Source organism: Colletes gigas, unplaced genomic scaffold (genome assembly GCF_013123115.1).
Source record: "Colletes gigas isolate AHSC1104 unplaced genomic scaffold, ASM1312311v1 Colletes_gigas_Sc00002, whole genome shotgun sequence".
In the NCBI taxonomy this organism is placed as follows: domain Eukaryota; kingdom Metazoa; phylum Arthropoda; class Insecta; order Hymenoptera; family Colletidae; genus Colletes; species Colletes gigas.
This window is the reverse complement of record NW_025106631.1, coordinates 5076948-5095702: the sequence shown is the minus strand read 5'-3', so window position 1 is coordinate 5095702 and position 18755 is coordinate 5076948. Positions and strand designations below refer to the sequence as shown.

The 18755-nt window shown below is 35.8% G+C and overlaps 3 protein-coding genes across 11 annotated transcripts; 2 read left to right on the top strand and 1 right to left on the bottom strand.

Annotated features, from left to right (window-relative positions):
* Positions 1-213: 213 nt before the first annotated feature.
* LOC122400343 (fumarate hydratase, mitochondrial-like) lies at positions 214-3253 on the bottom strand. 5 transcript variants are annotated; one of them, XM_043401765.1, is made up of 7 exons: positions 2971-3253; positions 2033-2161; positions 1753-1953; positions 1395-1677; positions 1049-1311; positions 574-963; positions 214-487 (listed from the first exon to the last, which is right to left on the bottom strand). In XM_043401765.1, exons 1-7 carry the CDS (start codon positions 3100-3102, stop codon positions 359-361), a joined length of 1527 nt encoding a protein of 508 aa, XP_043257700.1. In that variant the 5' UTR covers positions 3103-3253; the 3' UTR covers positions 214-358. The 5 variants fall into 5 exon arrangements, with proteins under 5 accessions (XP_043257700.1, XP_043257691.1, XP_043257726.1 ...); XM_043401756.1 differs by having other exon boundaries at positions 2974-3252; XM_043401791.1 differs by having other exon boundaries at positions 2928-2984.
* A 429-nt stretch (positions 3254-3682) lies between these two features.
* On the top strand, positions 3683-10259 carry LOC122400327 (acyl-CoA:lysophosphatidylglycerol acyltransferase 1-like). Of its 3 annotated transcripts, none has more exons than XM_043401734.1 (6): positions 3683-4187; positions 5199-5416; positions 5895-6109; positions 6192-6465; positions 6553-6704; positions 6778-10259. In XM_043401734.1, exons 1-6 carry the CDS (start codon positions 4153-4155, stop codon positions 7012-7014), a joined length of 1131 nt encoding a protein of 376 aa, XP_043257669.1. In that variant the 5' UTR covers positions 3683-4152; the 3' UTR covers positions 7015-10259. The 3 variants fall into 3 exon arrangements, with proteins under 3 accessions (XP_043257669.1, XP_043257661.1, XP_043257679.1); XM_043401726.1 differs by having other exon boundaries at positions 6535-6704; XM_043401744.1 differs by lacking the exon at positions 3683-4187 and adding an exon at positions 4876-5001 and having other exon boundaries at positions 6535-6704.
* Positions 10260-11413: 1154 nt separating this feature from the next.
* Positions 11414-18655, top strand: LOC122400125 (serine/arginine repetitive matrix protein 1-like). Of its 3 annotated transcripts, none has more exons than XM_043401406.1 (15): positions 11414-11661; positions 11773-11862; positions 11974-12096; positions 13994-14164; positions 14373-14536; positions 14619-14813; positions 14881-15687; positions 15819-15950; positions 16069-16248; positions 16732-16957; positions 17039-17124; positions 17197-17432; positions 17512-17667; positions 17735-18222; positions 18300-18655. In XM_043401406.1, exons 1-15 carry the CDS (start codon positions 11650-11652, stop codon positions 18510-18512), a joined length of 3279 nt encoding a protein of 1092 aa, XP_043257341.1. In that variant the 5' UTR covers positions 11414-11649; the 3' UTR covers positions 18513-18655. The 3 variants fall into 3 exon arrangements, with proteins under 3 accessions (XP_043257341.1, XP_043257323.1, XP_043257332.1); XM_043401388.1 differs by having other exon boundaries at positions 16069-16581; XM_043401397.1 differs by lacking the exons at positions 11414-11661; positions 11773-11862 and adding an exon at positions 12841-13578 and having other exon boundaries at positions 11983-12096; positions 16069-16581.
* Positions 18656-18755: the final 100 nt, after the last annotated feature.

Below are 18755 nucleotides of genomic sequence, written 5' to 3'. Positions count from 1 at the left end.
AGTTGCTCTTCTTCATTGACCTATGCCCTCGCGTTATAATGTAGATAACATAAGAGATTTTTGGCTTATAAATATACTGTAATGATAACTATGCCTGTGAAAGATTGTAAAAGTATTTGGGAAACACAATCAACGAGTATTTGTATCATCCGAATTTATTAACAATAGAATTTTTCATTAATTACGAAATATATAAATCATCTATTGCGCGTAACATACAAATACGAAAGACAATTTTTCATGTACAATATCGATGGCAGTATAAATATTACTCTTCACGTTCATAAAATTAAGTATAAATTTTAAGTTAAATAAACGAAAATCGAATTCCTATAATTTATCCGTTTAACAAAAATGTTTATTTAGGACCAAGCATATTTTCGGGTCTGACCCACTCATCAAACTGTTGTTCAGTCACGCCATTCTTCAGCGCTGATGCTTTTAGCGTGAGATTTTCTTTATGTGCTTGTTTTGCAATTGCAGCAGCCTGAAATAAAACGTACATTTTATCGTACATTCGAAATCATAGTAAAATGTTTATTTTTAGTTATTCAAGAAGATGAATTTAAATACCTTGTCATAACCAATGTGTGGATTTAATGCCGTGACGAGCATTAAACTTTCGTTTAAGAGCTTCTTAATGTGTTCAGTATTTGGTTTAATGCCTACGACGCAGTTCTTTGTAAATACGGCACAAGCGTCGCCTAGAAGCCTTGTAGATCTCAATGTGTTTGCAACTATGACTGGTTTAAATACATTAAGTTCAAAGTGCCCGTTGCTACCGGCGACAGTTGTGGCAACATGATTACCCATTACTTGACAACAGACCATAGTTATTGCTTCACATTGTGTTGGATTTACTTTACCAGGCATAATTGAACTTCCTGGTTCATTCTCAGGAAGCGCCAGTTCTCCTAAACCGCAACGCGGTCCGCTTCCCAAAAATCGAATATCATTGGCTATCTAAATCAAAAACATAACAAATATCATAATAATTATATTCAGCTTATAATTTAATGTAAACGAGATTAATTAATTGCAAATGTACCTTCATAATTGAAGCTGCTAACGTGTTAAGTGCACCATGCACTTCTACCATAGCATCGTGACTAGCCAAAGCTTCAAATTTATTAGGGGCGGTCACAAATGGTAAGCCAGTAATTTGTGCAATCTTTTCCGCTGCTTTTTCCGCAAAACCCTTCGGTGCATTTAAACCAGTTCCAACTGCAGTACCGCCAAGTGCTAATTCGTATAATCGTGGAAGGGTATTTTCTACTCTTTTAATACCATTGCAAATTTGAGTTGCATAACCTGAATATTGCAATGAATTAATTGATATTGACTCGTAATTATTTTGCTGCATATATAAATGTGAAAAATATATCGATACCAACCTGAGAATTCTTGACCTAACGTTAAAGGCACAGCATCCTGAGTATGAGTCCTACCGATTTTTATAATATCTTTCCATGCTTCAGCTTTCTCATTCAATGCTTCGTACAAACAGTGCAAACCAGGAAGCAATACTTTATTAATTTCACAAGCGACTGCTATGTGCATAGCAGTCGGAAACGAGTCGTTACTACTTTGAGATTTATTCACATGATCGTTTGGATGCACAGGTGTTTTCGATCCAAGTTTACCACCAAGTAATTCAATTGCACGATTTGAGATTACCTAATTAGAAATTGCGAATCAGAAACATTGTTTGTACTCTACATAAGTTTTTAGTTAACATATACTAATAAATACCTCATTGGTGTTCATATTGGTTTGCGTACCGGAACCTGTTTGCCAAATTACCAATGGGAAATGTTCGTCGTAAAGTTTACCGCTTATAACATCATCCGCAGCTTTGCTAATAGCATCTGCTATTTTTGCATCTAATCCAAATTCCTTATTTACTTCTGCTGCAGCTTTCTTTAGTATACCCATTGCACAAATTACATTGTACTAAAAAAATTAATATACATAAATTAAAGCATTTATACACAAAAATTTTGTCACAACAAAATCTATCACATTTTCTTACAGGCATGCGTTCAGAGGCATCACCAATCGGAAAATTCATCTTTGATCGCATAGTTTGTGCACCATAGTATTTGTCACAAGGAACTTTCAACTCACCAAAAGTATCTCTTTCGACCCGATACTCAGTAGCCTGTAATTACAATATGAAAAAATTTATTAAAACGATATAGAACAAATTAAGTTGAAAAAAAAATTTGAATTATGTATATATGTATACCATGACAAAAGGATAAATTATATAACACAACTAAGCAAGTGTAGTTTCGCAATAGATATTAACAGTAGTCTGAGCAGGGGAAATTCAAGGTCAGTCAAATGAAGCCAGTTAGTCACAATACATATACATATGGGCAATGTATGTGTATGCTCATGCCAGATTTTTACGAGCTCATAAATTCTCGGAGGTTTCGAGGAAAAAGAAAAGTTCAATCACGTTAATTAAGCGTTTTAAAATTATATAGTTAACTGGTTTTATTGACCTTCGCAATTATATGGAACCGACTGTCCACGAAAAAACGAAATATTTTTAAAAATTCTTACTAGAAATACAAATAATTCGTTACGTACCATTGTGCTCCGATAAAATGTTGCTTTGAAAATGTTTATTATCATTAAAGCATATCCCGATCTTCCACACGATTGATTAATGATTAAATGTCAGAAAGCGTTCAATTGTTATATTGCAAACGACATAATGACATTTTAAAAATATACAAGTAATATTATTCATAAGTGATACGGTGTTTTTCGCGATAATCTTTCGAAAATTATTTTAGGATCGGGTTCGTTGACGATTATGTAAAGACCGGTGACGGGCTACTTTAAAAATCATTTGACGAAATTGGGAAAAGGTAAACGACATAACAAACATGCATAATGTCATCGGTGAAACTTACACGGCCCGATGCCGCCAAATCATATTTGATACGAAAATATCACTACCTCAGAATTGCCTTTGAGAACTGCCGATGTGCTCAATGATGATGTCCTTAATGTTAAAAATATTGAGGATTTCTTGAACTCCCGTAATCCATGATTAACGAGTGTACGTTTCAACGCGTTCGACATCATTTCGATTAAGTGTTTTAAGTTTATTTCTTTTAACGATCCGTCAGGATATTAAAAGAAACTAAACCAACCAACGTAACCGATTATTCGGTGAAGTCGGCGAGCGGTTCGAAAATCAGACACAAAATACGTAATAGGTAGATAGTACTTTAGCAACTACGCGCAGATGCTAAATATATTGCACGTGCAAATAAAACGGCATCAAACGCATGACAAAATACGTTCACAATTGGTCCATCTTCCTTAATAATTAAATTGATGACCAAACATCAGATCAGTACGTATAAAGCGTACTCGTATACTTTATGATACATTTTCGTGTTTCTTCGCGTTATTGAAAATGATATAATTGAACGTATTTTAGAGGGAAATTGTACGAAAAATTGATCAATGCAAATGTGAACACTTCGAACATATTTCTTCTTTTTTTTGCGTTTTTTTTTTGTTTTTAAGATTACATCAACCCAAAAGGTCATTAGCAATTTTCAAAACCACGCGATTTTTAACATATCACACGACAGACAGATTATGGAATCTTATTCCGCTTTTAATTGTTGTTCTTTTTTCAGTTTCGAATGCCAAGGTAATCGATGAATTACGTATGCTTAAACATCGATAAGACGCAAAATTCTTTTCCATCAGCCTTGTTAACTTTCGTCGCCATTCTATTTACGTTACGTCCGCTGTGGCGATTTCACATATAGCAGACGTGACAGAACTATGGTGTATTTTTGAAAAAAATGTCACGTGAATGGTTAACGAGCCGATAAATTCGTCTAGCAATGGCTTTATCTTGCTAGCTGTGCATGAATCAGAAACGGCGATATCGTGAACAATTATTCTACGATAAAGCCACGCGGCAGGTTGATTGGATTTTACCGTATCGGTGTTGTTATTAAGACTCGAGAGTCTCATGTAAACAGCACGCGGGCCTTGTGTGTCATCCGATCTAATGATCCTTATTATGTAATTTGTGCATCGGGGAAATGCTATGGTCGAAAAAACGTGGATGAAATTTGCCGGAGTTCGCGTTACGAACGGTGCCCTTAAAAAATGACTGACTTTTCTTCTTCTTCTACTTTCGCGAGGTAAGATGAACCCGTTCTCCATTAACACGCGTGTTACGAAAGCTTATTCCGTTTCTTTTATCGGTAAACGTAAAAAAAGAACTCGCGTACGTGTCATCGAGACATTTCATGATAACCATATATTTAACTTTTGATTAGATAATTATTTAAACATATTCTTAACCTAGAATCACGGATGAGAGCCGGCCTTTGTGCGATCGGTTAATGCGATTTCTAAAACGATTCGTGGATGGTATTAAGACATGGTTTTATTTGTTGTTTTCCATTAATCGATCGTAGTTTCTTAATTTTTCTTGACCTACGGTTGCGATCGCGTCACGCGGTCAAATTAGTAATATCAAATCAAACGAATCGATAATAAACGTAAACTGAATCATACTTATCTTTTTTTTCATAAATTTAGAACGTAAATAACGTTTTAATATGGAAACTGACTTGTTTGCGACATCTCGAACTCTATAATTTACGAATAATGAAGTTTCGTCTACCTTATATTTATAACTAACGTTTAAATTGCAATTATTCTTCTGATAGATGAAACTCTAAATTTAAAATTAGAAATAATTTCTCTTGAAAATCTTTTTGGCAGAATATATCTAAAAATGATGTTGCTTAAAAATTGTCATTGAAAACAGAATTAAGAGCAAAGATAATATTATCTGTTTTGTTGTTTGTATAATGCATGTAAGATATGGTAATTTCGCAGTAATGTAAGAATTAGCATTGTAAACTATCTTTATTTTTACATCGATTTACACGTTTATTAATGGTAAATCAGTTTTTATACGAGAGAAAGTGTAAAATTGATCAATTAGTGAGTTATTTTATTAACTTGCTACCTAATTATATTATTATGAAATATTTAAATAAAATTATTACGTATCTTGAAAAGTTGAGTAACAAAAGTGAAAAGAATTATTTTGGATATTTAGAAATGATCGCTTAGATTATACTTACGTGTGTACTTTATTGTTGTTGACAAAATGTTCGCAATAGTTTGTTTCTTTTTAGGGTAATTGGTAACGTGTTGACTTTTATAAAATGTATCGTTCGAACCAGCTTTGTGATATTAAACAATGCTTATTGTATACCTACATATGTAGTATGGATGACACTATTATTCCCTGTAAAAGTTTATCAACCTCAAGTGTACTGGCGGATCGAAGGATTATTTTTCCATTGGTTATTAGCAATGGTTTCAATGTGGACTTGGTCCGCAGGCTATGATAGTAAGTACACAAATATTAAATATCTAATCGAAAGCTAAAAAGTGAGTCTTTGAATTACACGGATTCGTAGATATGCAGTTATGTTTTCATTTGTACCCTTTTATATAATTGATATATATGTATGTAAAATACAGTTTTCATTTTTTGTAGGTTTTTTTTTATAAAGTAGTATAATGAACATATTATAGGGAAAAAAATAGATTAGTCTTAGAACAAATTGTGTGTTATATTGGACCGAATGTTTTTAGTCAGCCTTTACAAGGTTTATGACTGTACAAAAATTATTTTATTGTCCACATTTACCATATTCATGCTGTTGCATTACTGATCTTTTTTTCTCCTTGTAATATATTATGTGTAATACTATTTAACTTATGCAAAAAGCTCCACGACGAATTAACTGTGTAACCGAAGAACTCACTGTATTGATTATAGTGTAAATGTTAATAGGAAATAATAAAGAATCTTAAATCGACAGTAATAGAACAAGGTGATGATATACAAAAGATCATTAGCGAAAAAACGTTAGTAATAGCAAATCATCAAAGTACCGGAGATGTTCCTATGTTAATGACAACATTTAATGCAAAACCAAATGTATTGCCTAATCTGATGTGGATCATGGACAGGATTTTTAAATTTACCAATTTCGGCATAGTTTCCATATTACATCAAGACTTCTTTATCATGTCTGTAAGTTAATGCGTATCTAATAATACATTAACAATATAGAAAATTAATATACATAATCGAGATATTTTTTATTATTCGTCAGGGTCGTAAACGAAGGGAAGAGAGTTTAAGGCAGCTAGAAAAGCATTTGGTAAACTCGTATATTCCGCTTAATAGAAAGTGGATGGTTTTATTCCCAGAAGGAGGTTTTTTATGTAAAAGGCGAGAGACTTCGCAAAAGTATGGTAAAAAGAATAATCTGCCTATCCTTGAAAATGTATCTTTACCTCGAGTAGGAGCAATGCAGACTATATACGATACAATTGGTCCATCACAGGATAATAATAGTTCGGAACAACAATTAGATAATAGAGCAAGTAAATAATCTGATAAATTGTACTTTTAAACAATGGCATTATTTCACGTTTTTACGATTGAATATATAGACGTTATTTGTGATACAGGTATGATAGTGGCTAAGCCAGAAATCAATTGGGTTCTTGATATAACAATAGCATATCCTCAAGGTAAACCAATTGATTTACCTACAATTATAACTGGTTCTAGACCACCGTGTGAAACAGTACTGTTTTATCGAGTTTTTCCTAGTTCAGTGGTAAGTTTCGAAATATAAACCAACGTTTATCTATGTTTTCTACAGAAATACTTTATTGCGACATCATTTCTAGGTTCCGCGAGAACCAGAATTATTGTCTAAATGGTTGTATGATAGGTGGGTTGAAAAAGAAGCACTTTTGGAAAATTTTTATAAATACGGAACATTTATTGGCACACAAGCATCAGCCAATGAAGGTTCCAAGGTCCATCAGGATCCATTGAGATTCCTAGTCCTTCATTTATTTTTTATAACATCTAGTTATATACATTATAATATGTTTGCGTATATGCTCTCTTGCTTCTGGTAAAGCGTTTTATGCTATACAAGAAATTACGTTCAAACATGAGTGAAATTACGATGTAGTAAAGTAAAAATATTCCTGCCTTAAATATTACTCTTGATGTTGACTAATAAAACTAACGAGTGTATGAATTGTCAATTCCAAGTGAATGTTTATAATCTAGATACGTCATAGGTAGTTAATTGAAATTACTATACAGAATTATTTGATCACGATGTCTGTTCCATTAATTAAACGATCGTAATTAGGAAGTTTTAATAACAAAATTTTGGTTTCATTAACGAAGTTCATTACGGAAAATTATTTTTACAGTTTTGCAAATTTCTGTTATAATTGGCCATTCTTTGAAATGTTTATTTTAATTTATATAAATGAGGTGCGTAAGATACTTCATAACATTATAGTCATGACATGACGTTTATAACACAATTTTAAAAACCTATCTGATGAAAGACATTAGTAACATAAAATTGTCAATAATATAATGAAAATTTTATTTTATTTGGATAAAGAATAGTACAGATTCATTTCAACGAACAGCTATAAAATATGGATGTTTGAGCTGTATGGAAAGTATCTAGAGAGACGATTTAAGCTTTTTTATATGAAATTCATTGTAAAGAGTACATTTTAATGTTTATATCTATGCAAGTCAGACGATTTAATTAATATTTGTTTATTCACTGAGATATATGTATTGCTACCACCTATGTGATAGTTTCGATCGCGCTATATTAATATAAACGGTATCATTTTTATTTCTCCATTTACTACATAGTGTGAAAATGTGTCTACACTTGACTATCTGTCTGGAGGACTTGGCAACATTTCAGGGGATTTTCATAACATCCTACATGTGTGTTTTGTAATACGGTATCTTAAGTAGGATTGCAAATATTCTATGAAGTGGAATTGCAAGATGTAATAGTAAATTGTTACTGCTGCCGTAGGAGCGGTAATAGTAAATACCATTTCGAAGGAATATCCATTTATTTGTGATACATGATAGAAAAGAAAATATTTTTCAATGCGAAGTCAATCATACAAACATAATTTTTTAAATCACATATTAGAAAATTTATGTAAGTTCGTAATTCTATGAGGAGATAGATGTGAAACTTAAATACAAATTGTTTAAAAATTTGGCAGAAATGAAAATCATATCTTAAAAGAATCTGTCAAAGTAAGAAAGATTTATACTTAATTGCTAAATCTCAACCAATAATAACGCTGTTTGGTAAAGAAAAACAGCCGTGCCTTGTTCCTACGGACAAACCTCAGTGTTACTTGTATATATGCATATGCAAATTTCATATGTAACGTTCACGGTTAAATCAGCGCCTATAATTAATTTTTAAGATGTTCAGGTGTCATCGCTTGAAGGGAAAACCTTAGAAATAATATAATTGTTAAAGATATGTTTTTTATGCTGCCTAATTGGTTATTACGAAGTAAAAAGCATAGCCCAAATTCAAAGCAATTTCTAGACTGATCGATTCAGATGAATAAATTAGTTAAAGCATATAATAAATGAACATCCCGTTGTCGTGTAATAAACATAGAAGATTAATTTTTTCTGTGATTACTATTAACAGAAAACATTTTTAATTATATGTCTATTTCAATGACAACATAGAATTTTACGATGAAATGAAATATAATTGTACAAAACAATAATTTCAGTAAGGCCAATGTTAGTTGCATTAAACTGTAAGTGATTATATTATTCGCATATTAAGAGCATTAATTTCCTGTAATATACGAGCATATTAAACACATCAATTTTTGAATTTATATATCTGCATACGAGAACACTATATTATTGACATATACGAATATTTTTTTACATTTCTTTGCATTTCAGTGCATTTAATACGTAAACTACATGAAAAAGTACCAACAAAACGTGCAAGTGTTTGCAGACAAAAAGTTCAACATCGTAAAGTAGAAAGAAGTGTTGAATCGAAATAATTTATATTTGCAAATTCAATGATTTTTTTTGTCTCTTATTTATATCACGGTTATATTTTTATTTGTTAACAGAGTAATAAAATTCTGTTGATCCTTAGTTTCACACCCTTATGTTTATTAAATATTTAAGTGAATCCATAATATCACGATAGAATGCATCTAGTCTGGGTTGCAAACTTTTGAACCAATGGAAACAAGATTCTAAATGTATTACTAATTGTACTATAAGAAACATTTAAATTTACCAATAAAATTTATGTTTCACATTTTAAAAACTGTTACGTATCGTTTGAAACTATTCAATTGAACATAATGTTATTAAAAGGGAAAAAATATGGAAATGAAACTTGACTTTATTGCTAATCAAAAGTTACAAATATACAATAAGATGTTACTAATACTTAACTGTGAGTAATATAACGATTTAAAACTGAACTATAGGTAAGAATGCAAAGGAAAGAAACAGTGTAACATAATGATTGCATAATAGCATATTTACTTCATTACAAGGGCCAATATTTTTGAAACATTTAGATACGTTAGATTTTTAATATAACATATGGTACAATAAAAGTTTAAAACTCAAGTTTCATTGAAAACCAAGAAGCAATCTAACTAAACAAATAATTATATCAATTACAGTGAGGACTATTTATTATATCTATAGTTATTGCATAAAACATTTGTTTTTGCGTTGAGGATGAGTTGTAAGCCAATAATTAAAATAAATGTCACACTTTATACAGCACACTTTGCACCTGAATGTCAGTTTCACAATGTTAGCTATGGAAATAATGTAAAATATTATTAGTGATAATAAGTTATGACATGAGCCCTTTTGGTTGTACTTTAACATCTTCTATTTCATTGCCTTTACTAAGTTATACATAGATAACCAGTATTACTTGTGCACACTATATTGGAACTAATTATTCTTATTGTATTTATGTTTAGTACATATTTTGTATATATTTGAGTGTAGCATTTTCGTGTTATGTTCAAAAAATATTAAGAGCATTATTTTGTGTTGTACTCTTATTATAATCATATTGTATGATAAAGCAGGCAGTATTTAGCACATATGTAATCTACAATTTCAGGTGGAAAAACTAATAATATTACAGAGAAAATCGATATATGGCAATTATAAATTCTATGATACTGATGTTTGTAATATTTGTGTGCTGTATGAAAGGTGTTTAGAAATTTTTGGTGTATTCCGATTCGAATCTACATACTGTAAACACCTTTATAAAAAATAATAAGAATGTAACTGAAAACTTCAAAACTATTTTTCCATAAGGAAATCACAATGTTTTTTTCAATATCTACGCGAGAAATGTGTACCGCTCAAAAGAACTTATAGGTCATTTTTGTGCAATGCACGAATAAAAATATGTTAGATTTCATATTCTTTTAAACGCGAAACCGTTTGCACAACTCAACGTGTCTTTGTCATGTAATGAAACGTGCATCTAATTATGTACAATATTATGACTGCATACGATGTTTACAAATACTATATTAAAATAAATGTAAATGCAACTTAGCGTAAGTTCTCGAAATTTTAAAGAAGAATATAACTCGCTTGTATTGTCTTTTCTTATAAGAACTTTAATAAAATTGTTGTTTTCGAACTACATACCAAAGTATTTCTTTCGAGAGTCCTATTTATCATTTCGCAATACAAAGTTTATCGTAGTATGTATTTCGAATTCACTTGCATGCTATTCTAGCAAAGATCTTACAAGTTAGGATAAGCAGGGATCGAATAACTTTACAATTGATGTAAAGCTAATAAAACAACACGAATATTTACAATTTATTGTTATACATTTTTATATATTACAAAAATGTTATATTTTACATATATTTTTATTTCCAAAGAAAATATATAATTATACTCAGTCGATTAGTTCGATATTACCCGCGATGAAGAAGTTTCAAAAAGGAGGGAATTGACCGTTGCAAGGCATGGCCTTCTGATTGGCGAAACAATATTGAAGCCTTCCAATTGGTAGAATGATACTGGAAATGCATTCCGCCTATTTAAAACACCATTTCAGGCGGAGATAACTATGATAGAAGAATAGATGACAATAAAATCTCTAAAATGGAGCCTCGGATAAAAAAGTGTTATATAAAATTTTTTTATAACACTTTGTCTTCTCTCTCGACTATCTCGAGACAGCCCGAAGTGCATTCGGGATACTTCGGGCATCTTCGTGGATTCGAGAAAGAGGGCAAGTATCAGTTTGTCTTTGTCGACTCTCTGAAAACTACAGTACGTGATCCGGCATAGTGTGCGAAATCGGAGTGAGGAGTCTGGTAACACTGATTGCAACTTGCTCGAACGTTGGTAGCACTTAGTAAACGCGGCTGTACTGTGTTCATCGTCGAACAACTTCAATCTACCGATTTAGCGACACGGCCGCCATGTTGGTGGATTGATCTATCCTACGTTCGCGTCTGTGTACGATCCGTGTTAACGTTCGATATTTGTACAGCAAAATCGTAACGTAGTTCCGTGGATAAAAGTGGACCCGCTGTTTAACGACGTATTTTTTGAAATCATTTTTCCTCATCTAGTGTTGAAGACGTGGGATTTGGTACATCGCCAGCTAGAAACATCGAACATCGCGAAGCTTTTGGAATCTACACGTTGCCAATATGATGTATACGGTAAATTAATCGACTTTTTAATCAAAATGAGACGTAATTTTGGATAGTTGTAGCTGCATCGAAGAACTTCGAACTTTTCCAGTTTGCAAATTTATTATTTACCAATTACAGGGAACAACCGCGTCGCAGGACACGAGGTTCAGCGATAAGGAGAAAAAGCTTCTTAAACAAATGAAGTTTGGCGATTCGCTCACACAGAAGGTAGATCTACGTTGTATACAATCTCAAAAAAACAACTATTTCGAGGCTCGAAAGAAGCGTTCCATTGTTCTGTCTATTTTCGAATTTTATCGTAAATTTTTTCGGCTTTAGGTGGATATGAGCAAAGTTAAACTCGATGTCATCAAGCCTTGGATCACTACAAAGATAACGCAAATTTTAGGCATGGAGGACGACGTGCTGGTAGAATTTGTGTATAATCAACTGGAAGAAAAGGTAAGAAACTTCTTTCATTGTAGATTCGATTGGAATTAGATCTAAGAGACTATAGAATGAAAAATAAAATATAAAATGCGTTCACTTGGCTTTTTCCCCTCATCATAGGAAATCGATAAATACACATTATTTCAGCACGATGTTTTGTACCAGTTACAAAATGCTATCATCCAAAATCTGCACACTGTGCTGACTTTGGAGATGAAAAGCAAGGAGGCAGAAACCATGTTAGTTATATGTGCCTCATTGTTTTTTTTTTCTTTTTGAATTTTGATGAAAGTATCATTGTTCCTTTACATCCTGTGTAGTGACGGGCGTTCAGATCCATATTTTTAAAGAGATTCAAAGCTTTCGAGTCTGTGAAGTTTTGAATTGTAACAAGCATTACTCCATTCCAGAGTCTATCAGAAGTCTTAAAGTCTTGCCGAATCATGAAACTTTTAAAGAATTTTCAACAGTTTGTATTTATCTATGCAAAAGGTTCAAGACTCGTTAAAAGTTTAAAGACTTCGAGATCAACGTTTTCAAGACCTTCTGGTATGGAATAATGTTCAAAGTGATTCGATGGGATTTGATTTGATCCGGAACCCACTACTAATCCTGTGTGACCCGTTTCTATTTTACCTCAAGTATCCCTTTCAAGCGATATCCTTTTTCAACAAAAGAAAAACTGATGTAGCTGATCCTGCAACTCTGTAACATCTGCAAACAATTTTTATCACATATGTTTGAATTCCCCGTTAGTATAAGTAGAGACCGTTGGTGGGGCTCAACCCTATTGTCCAAATGGCATTCGGATGTGCTCCTCTCTGCATCCGATTGGCTGCCTTTCTATCAGCCGTCAACGCTAGCTGACGCCAGCTGGTATGTCCACGTCATCTTAGAACCACTGCTGAAACTTCAGCCTCAGCAGTTCGTCCACCGTCGGCTCATCGTCACCGGAGTATCTGCGTACACGCAATAATCACGCCGCATCGTGCTGTTCTCTGCGCTTCTCAACTTTATACGGAGCTCTGCCCGGGCGTCTTCTACCGTTCTGCAGATGTCTTCGTAGCTGTAGTCGTGTCGTCTGCTAGCTGCACCCTCCGTCATCTTCTCCTGCACACAACTGCCTCGTTCGAGGTGGTTACGCGCCAAGATTGCAACGGCGAAAGCTCTGTCACAGCTTTCGAACATCGACCATCAGCTGGCGTCCGGCAGTTTCGTGTTCGAGCAAGGAGAAACCATCGCCACCCGTCCGCCTCGGTGCCTATGCTCATCGTGCAAGGACATCGACGCAGCTGACGTCCGGGATACATGTTGGCTGGCTCCGTTCGTCGTGCTTACCGTACCAACCCCGAAGATCCAAGCATCTTACCATCGTGCAGGTCTGTTCGCTGACTCATGATTCTTCGGATACGGGGTCAATCACAGACGCGATTGACTCGTGGACCACGTCCCGGAGGTATCTCTACTCGGTTTGACACTTTGTCAACGTCACAGGTTGGTGGAACGGCGTTCCTTATATTCCAAATTAATCCTTACGTTTTCAGTTAACACGACAAATATTTATGAATCCCATTTCAGCATCTACCTTAGCAGTATTTTGAACTTGAGAAGGTATCAATGTATCAATGTGCTACTTGTGCGTTTATCGATGAGTATAATATTTTTTTCTTTAGCGTGTCGCTATTAGAGCAGACGTGAAACGAGCGATTCACAGTTGGTGGTAAGATACATTAGAAATATAAAAGTTAATCTGCTTTTTCGAGGGGGAAAAGCAGTTAGTAACAACATAGGGAAACGGACACTGTTGTAATTTCAACTGTTGTGTGAAAATTGAACGTTCGCCGTTCAATTGTTATTACTTGCAACCAAATGCATGGAAAAATGAATTTGTATACTGTATATTTTACAGTTCCCGGACCCCCGGAAAATGCAGCTCAACCTCACGGGTTTTCTGAACGGCAGAAATGCCCGATCATTCATGGGCGAATTATGGGACCTTTTGGCCTCCGCTCAAGAGAGCGTAACGGGTATCCCAGAGGCTTTCTTACAACAAAAGAAAGATCAGATTAAAAAACGTTTGGTAATTACTAATTTTCGTATTCGTATTTTGTTATATCGAATGCGTTGAATCGATAGAAACAATTGAGTCGATAGATTCTGACATTCGACGAAACGTTTTAGCGAATGCGTCTCGATGCAATGAGGTTTAGTTTAGTTCCATGTTTAATATTTATTTAGAAATAAGTGATTCGTTAACGGTATTTTAAATCACGATACGTTAAAATCAGGAGGAGCAAGAGAAACTCCAAGCTTCTTTGGCGGAAAAGGAGAAGGAGAAGGAGAGGGAGAAAGAGAAGGATGAAGCAGAGAATAAGATAAAAAAGGAAGACAAAGAACGCGGTTCGTCGAAGGAGCGCAGAAGAGACAGAAGCAGAGATCGCGATAGGGACAGGTATTTTTTAAAAACAAATAATTAACCTTACTTTCGTTCGAGTCTTAGCTTAATCAAGTTAATTAATAATTAACTTTTTCAGAAGTAAGAGAAGTCGATCGAGAGATCGACACAGAGACCGCGATAGATCGAGTCGCAAGCGACGGTCATCTTCGAGATCGCCTAGCAAAAATTCTCTTAAGGATAACGGAAAGGATATGCCGGAAGTTAAAGTCGAACGTGAGGATTCGCCTCAACCTGAGAATGCTATACCACTGATGCCCATTAAAACTAAACCGTGAGTGTTAAAAATTTGTTACGTAATATCGATCGTTCAAAGATAATTTATTGATGTACTTGAACAGGGAAGCTGCTGTCGCGATATCTCGGCTACAAGCTAAATTAATGAGCATAGCCGACGGGAAAAAGAAAAACAATCGTACTCCATCCCCAGAATCTCTGGACAAAGCTAAGAAATCTAGATCTAGATCAAAATCCCCTATAAGCCATTCTAAGAAATCGAGATCCAAATCGCCGAGTCGAGATTCGAAAACACGACGGTCTCGATCGCCCGCGTCTAAATCGAGACGATCTCGCTCCAAGTCAAGATCGAGACGATCGAGATCCAGATCGAAATCCCGAAGATCGAAGTCCAGGTCCCAGGATCGCTCGAAATCGAGACGCACGAAGTCGAAGTCGCCGAAGTCGCGTTCGAGATCTCGTTCGCGATCGAAGAAGTCGAGATCGAAGAGCAACGACAGAAGTAAGTCCAGAAAGTCGAGGTCCGATTCGAGCGATTCCAGGTCGTCGAAATCTCGTTCGAAGTCGCCCGATAAGAGAAAGGATAATCTCGATTCCAACAGGAAACGGGACGCGAGCACGAGCAGTAGCTCCGAGTCCGAGGAAGAGAAAGGGGCGAAAGATAAGAACGATTTTGAGATCAGGAAGAAGAAGGATGGAGTGCAGGCGAAAAGGTCGTACAGAAAGACAAATAAAGACGACAGCGGTAGCGAGAGTGACTCGAGCCGGGAGAGGAAATCTGTGCCTAAACGAAGAAGCCCTACGCCGCGGAAAGACAGAGGTCGATCCAAGGACAGAGACAGATCGCGAGATAGGTCACGGGATAGATCACGAGATAGGTCGCGCGATCGATCTCGAGATAGGAACAGAAGGTACGCGCGCAGTACATTACAAGCAGTGATTGGCACGTTCGAATGATTTTCTGAAAGACATTTTGCACAGTCCTTGGTAACCAGCGAGACGTTTGTTCTAATGTGTTAACCTTCGGGTGAATTTTGTTTAGGAGATCCATAGATAGAGAACGAGAAAGAAGACGAGAACGAGAACGGGAAAGAGAACGTGAGAGAATAGACAGATACAGCGGTAGTCGCAGTATGCGACCGCCATCAGTGCGCAGAGCACCCAGCAGGCGAAGGTAGAAGACATTGCATTAAATAAGTGTTTTTTTTAACTGCCTTTAGCCCACAATTTAGCTCACGCTTGTGAATTTACGAGTATCGTCTCTAATATCGGAGAATTTTTATTTACTATAGGAGTCCTCCTCGTAGAAGCCCTGCACGGTATCGTCGCAGATCGCCCAGTCCTGGTGATAGACGCAGACGCAGATCTCTAGATCGCAGACGAAGATCGTCGGAGAGGCGTGACAGGCGTCGATCCCCCGATCGTCGCGACAGCAGACGTCGTTCGCCAGACGGACGGGATCGATCCCTCAGGTACGATAGATCTTCCTCTCGCGACAGATCGAGTAGGCGAGACCGTTCCAGAGACAGAGACAGAAGGGACAGAGATCGAAGATCTAGATCCAAGGATCGTAGATCAAGATCGAAAGATCACAGATCGTCGGCGGATCGTTCAAGAGATGAAAAACGATCGCCCGATCGCTCGAAGGATTCCAAGGACAAGACCAAGGACAAGAAGGTGGACGAGAAAATTAAAAAGTCGGCCGAGACAGGATCGCGAAAAGAGTTGCGAAATGGAAGGTCTAAGTCAAGTAGCTCGGAAAGTAGCGAAAGTAGTTCCTCTAGCAATGAGGATGAAGCGATCAGGTGAGTAAAGAAGTTATTTCGTATTTTCATGTTTTGTTACAGACCTTACGGTTGTCGGAGCGTAACGCAGCTATGTTGTGTTTCCCGCTTAGCTATACGTGAGGAATATTTTCATTTTCTAAGAATGCATTGTTTATTGTCTGTGCGTAGAAAATCGCTTGAGCGGAAATCGTCTCAAGAGAAACGTGACCGCGAAAGGGAACGAGAACACGTGGACGACAAACGTAAGGAAAAAGAGAAGACTGTTAAAGAGGAGCCGATCAAACGTCCCGAGAAGGATGCTAAAAAAACTGAAACTACATCCATCAAGAAACCAGAACCTAGCGTTTCCCCTAAGAAACTTCAACCTTCGGTGCTACCTGTAACCAGGCACAGAGTAAGTCCAATATTTCTTGTCTCCGTACACTGAATATTTTTACCTGTTGTCTGAACTGTTCCTCTCCATTCGTTTGTTTAGTTTTCAAAGAGCTTGTCCCGAACACCCTCGCCGTTTAAAAAGACTGAAGATATTATAGCCGCAGTTAAAGTTAAACAACCTTTAAAGTAAGTTCGCGAATCTTTCAGCCAATTTCTATGTTTGAAAATCTGGTCTCACTGATTACTTTGTACGTACAGAGAAGATAATAAGGAAGAATCACCGAAGGAAGAGTCGAGTTTCTCGTCCGGAGATGCCTTCCCATTAAAGAAGGACGACAAGTCGATAAAGTCCATTAAGACAGTGACGGAAGACAAGAAGTCTGGTCAAAAGACGTCGGAGCCGGTCTTGTTAAAAAAATCGGTAGAGGTGATCAAAAAGTCGAAGAGAGAAAAACGTGATGGTTCTACGGATTCGAACGACAGTGAAAGTGAAGGTGAGCATAAATCAAATGAATCGTTTTATTATTTGTCACACGAGCAAGAATCGAGGTTAAAGTTTGTTATTTTCTGTAGGCAAGAAAAAGCCACGAAAATTAGAGAAGTCGAGAAAATCCCGGAAAGCTTCTACGGACGACGAGAAATCGGACAAAGGTGCATCTAGCTCGGACTCCGAAGAGGAAAGAAAACACGTGGAGAAAAGCAAAAAGACTAGAGAGTCGAGTCGAGGAGGTAAAATTCAGTTGTTCAAGTTTATTTGAATTAATTGCAACGCGTAGAATATTATTCTCTTTTACAGGTTCGTTAGACGACCGTACCAAGGACAGAAAAGATAACAGAAAGCGGGACACTAATGAAAACGAAACTCGCAAACGATCGAAGAAAGAATTGGAAGAAGAAACCAAGAAATCGAAGAGATCTAGGAAGGATTCTTCCTCGGGCGATGAAGATCAAAAAACAAAAAGGAGCAAAAGCGAAGATAGATCCAGATCACGAAAGTCTAAGAAGGATTCTAGCTCGGACGATGAGCCGAAAAAGACACGGAAACGAAGAGATAGCTCTTCGGAGGACGAGAAGTCAAGGACAAGGAAGTCGAGGAAAGACTCCACGAGCGAGGATGAAGGGAAAACACGGCTAAAAAAATCTAAACGAGATTCTAGTACGGACGACGATGACGCGGGGGAGAAAGATGCAAAGAAAAAGAGGAAAGTAGATGACAGTTCAGACGAGGAGAAAGTGAAAAAGAAACGTAAAAAGAAGACCAAAACTAGCACCAGTGAATCGGAGGTAATTGTTTCTTGCGCTTGAATACTTGATATTTGGAGAGTAAAATTCATTCGTTTGTTGTAATTGATGTGTTTCAGGAAAGCGAAGTAGAGGAGAAGAAGAAGAAGAAGGATAAAAAACACAAGAAACATAAGAAGCATAAGAAACATAGAAAGCACAAAAAGAAGAAGGTTGCGGACTCTGACGAATCAGACGTAAGTGAAGGTAATACTGAGGAACTGGAGAAAAAATTGCGGGAAAAGGCATTAAAATCAATGAAAAAAGGACATAGTATAGAAAGAAGTGATTGAGAATTTGTGTGAATTATCATGGAGGGTGTGTAACGTGTGTATACCTCTGTATTGTTCGAACTGTATCAAGGATTCATTTTTGTTTATAATTGAACATGATAGGATTTAATCGTATCGCGATACCTGCTTGTGCAAAACTTACACGATCAAAAATTTCATCTTTTTTTTTAATTTTTTTTAAAATTTTCAATAAAAGAAGTCTTAATTTTTACGAGAAGCTTAAACATAATCTCTTTAAGCATA